Source organism: Austrofundulus limnaeus, unplaced genomic scaffold, assembly GCF_001266775.1.
Source record: "Austrofundulus limnaeus strain Quisiro unplaced genomic scaffold, Austrofundulus_limnaeus-1.0 Scaffold353, whole genome shotgun sequence".
In the NCBI taxonomy this organism is placed as follows: Eukaryota; Metazoa; Chordata; class Actinopteri; order Cyprinodontiformes; family Rivulidae; genus Austrofundulus; species Austrofundulus limnaeus.
In genome coordinates this window covers 577,260-580,328 of record NW_013952755.1, presented here as the reverse complement: position 1 = coordinate 580,328, position 3,069 = coordinate 577,260, and the positions used below count along the sequence as shown (strand labels likewise).

The 3,069-nt window shown below is 51.1% G+C and overlaps 1 protein-coding gene across 1 annotated transcript in view; it reads right to left on the bottom strand.

Annotated features, from left to right (window-relative positions):
* Positions 1-529: 529 nt before the first annotated feature.
* egr2a (early growth response 2a) overlaps positions 530-3,069 on the bottom strand; it is a gene marked incomplete at its 5' end in the record, with an annotated part of 18,867 nt that continues 16,327 nt past the window's right edge. Inside the window, 1 exon segment of the mRNA XM_014023019.1 lies at positions 530-1,572. Within this exon segment, the coding sequence (XP_013878473.1) occupies positions 557-1,315 (759 nt within the window). The 3' untranslated portion in view covers positions 530-556.

Here is a 3,069-nt window from a genome sequence, read left to right as displayed (position 1 = left end):
ATCTGTTCACATTTGAGGCTTGTGATCTGTCTGTTAGCAAAATATCTTGAATGACTTGATGGATTTACTGAAACTCTCAGAAAACGATCAGTTCATGAACGTCCAGCTGATCAGCTTGTGTTAAGTATGAAGCACGGGTGCCAGTGGGCCCACCTCACAGATCTGCTGCCACCAACCACAGAACCACAGTGGAACTGAAGACCCCCGCCAAGACCCCTCAATGACCCTCCAGGTTCTATGTGAGGAGGGACTAAACATGAACACAGAATCTACAACTGAAGACTTCTTCTTGCTATAATTTAACACCAGATTCTTCTGGTTTCTAAGGAATCAGACTGTTTCCTGGTTCAACACGTGGCTTTTTGACATGATTCAGATTCAGGGAGGGTTAATGTTCAGGCCTCAGTTTAAATTCAGCAGCATGTGTGTGTGTGTGTGTGTGTGTGTGTGTGTGTGTGTGTGTGTGTGTGTGTGTGTGNAGGACAGAAGGGGAGAGAATGGATGGGGGGAGTTAAGGTGGGAGGTGTGTGTGTGTGTGTGTGTGTGTGTGTGTGGATTAGGACGCAGACGCTTTTCTGTCCTTCTGTCTCAGGTGGATCTTCAGGTGCCTCCTCCTCTCGTCGCTGCGCGCGAACTTCCTCCCGCACTGGTCGCAGGAGAACGGCTTCTCGCCGGTGTGCGTGCGGATGTGCGTGGTCAGGTGGTCGCTGCGGCTGAAGTTGCGCATGCAGATGCGGCACTGGAACGGCTTGTGGCCCGTGTGGATGCGCAGGTGCCGGCTCAGCTCGTCCGAGCGGGAGAACCTGCGGTCGCAGCTCTCCGCGGGGCACGGGTACGGCCTCTGGTGGACCGGCGTCTTGCTGGGCCGGTTCGGGTACTTCCTGGGCCTCAGGATGGGCCTGAGCGGGAGGTTCTGGTGGCTCGGGAACGCGGCGGCCATCGGACCTTCTGCTGATGGCGCCGCGAGCGTAAAGTTCCTGATGGTGTTCAGGGGTGTGAGGGGTGGGGGGACCCTGAGGGGGTCCAGGGGGTACGGGAGGGGTTTTCTCTCGGGGAACCCGCCTTGGAGCTCCCTCTGGCAGCTTTGCTGGTAGTAGCCGCCGTACTCCGGCATGATGGAGAGCAGCGCGGCGCCTTCTACAGGCGGTTTCTGCGCGGAGCTGTAGGGCTGGTGGTAGGACGCGGCGCAGGTGGAGGGTCCCAGGTACCCCGCTGACGCAGACTGGTCCTGGTACATGTCCCCGCTGCAGGAGTAGGACGGGTGTGGGTGACTGGGCGCGTACATGTGGCTGATGTCGGGCGGTCCGTGCGCCATGCTGCTGCACTCTCCTCCTCCTGCTGCGTAAATCTCAGAGGCTTCAGGCGGTCCGGACACCGCGGCCGGCACCAAGGTTCCGATATCAGCGCTGACCACGTTGATGACGTCACTAGATGTCCACGGACCCCCTGCAACCCTGGAGTCCACCGAGAACTTGCCGGTAAACACCACCGGCTGCGTGCGTAAAGTTTCCGCGTAAAGGTCTCCTTGGATGCAGAGCTCAGGGGAGCTCCTCGCGTCAAACAGGAAATCACCTGCAGGGAAAAGAGCAAAAAAAAAAAAGGTTAACATTATGGGATGTTCTCCGACCTTTGTTTAATGATCTCATGTGATCAAGTCAGAGCTGAAGTGTTTCCACAAACCGAGATCTTACCGCCTCCATCTTCATTTACTCTCCTTTCTTGTTCCTCCTCTCCAACAGGTTCCTCCTTAAACACAACCCTTGAAGTCAGCCCCCCCTCCCCAGTGAACACATCCTTAGTGATGCTGTCCACAACAGAAACCTCAGCGGTCATTCTGCAGGTGGATATAAACTGGTTTCAGGTTTCTAACTAATGGCTTCCAGAGAAGCTGTCGGATTGATTTTTTTAATTCCTCATCGTGTCAGTTATTAACCTCCGTGTTTTCCGCCTCTTCTGTTAAACAGCTCCAGGAACGCGCGCTATGTTTATAAAGGGATTTTCTGGGTGTCCCCTGACGTCATTGACCAAACATGGACTTAGAATTAAAAAAAAGAAGAAGAGGGAACTCCAGAAATAGGAGCAGCGGAGGTTGCCGTGACGAAACATGGATAAAAAAAACCGAATAATTCTGCGACAACATTTGAGAAAACACAAACTGATGAAACTTAAGGGCTTTATTTGATCGCGAACATCGTCGCGCATCTTTTTCAGCGCTCGCTCCTGAAGGAAACACGAGCTCCGTGATGGCTCAGGAGTTCCGGTGTGTCCATAAATGGGTGGTTTGTCTCCGGTGGGGACAGGAGCTCCGGCTGCTTATATGGCTGCCATCCGGAGAAACGGCGCGCCGGCTCGTGCCAGCTGAGCCCACACACCGAACCGAACCGAGCCATTTGTTATCTGCTGTGCCTGTCAGCAGCAGATGATTGCTGCTCGGCTCAGATGGATGAGGTGATTAGTGACAGAATAATCACAAGTCTTCTCTTTATTCTGTTGGACACAAATGAATTAAAAAAAAAGGAACATTGGCAATTTGTGTTCTGGTGTGACGAAACAGCTGCAACTTTTTCACATTTAAGTTTTGTTGTAAACTGTAGGTCAAATTTAAAAATGTTAGCCTATAGCCTATGTGTTATTTGAACTCATACAATCAAACAAAATTTGTTTTTACCTCCACTTCTAAATTAGGATGAAATTAAAGACCTACAATTCTTTAACTGAAGACAACTTTCATGACAATTTTACAGAGTTGTGAAGTGTAACAAGTGGAACCACCAGGGGTCGCTTCCTCCACATTGTGAGCTCCCATAAAAGGGAGGCTGTCAGGCTGGTGGCCAATTTGTCAATCTCCGGTGTTCGACCAGGTGTGTTGGCCCACGCGTTCCACTGTTTGTGATCAGGTTTGTGTGTTTGTTTTTGAAAAACTCTTTTAATTTGATTATAGTAAGTCAGTGTTTGTGTGGTGTTTTTATAAAGGGCCACACTTCATGCTGTGATCTGACGATTGCTACCTGGGTGTGTGGTTGGTCGACGCTGCAGGTAGGCTTTGTATATTTTTTAGCTGAATTTAAT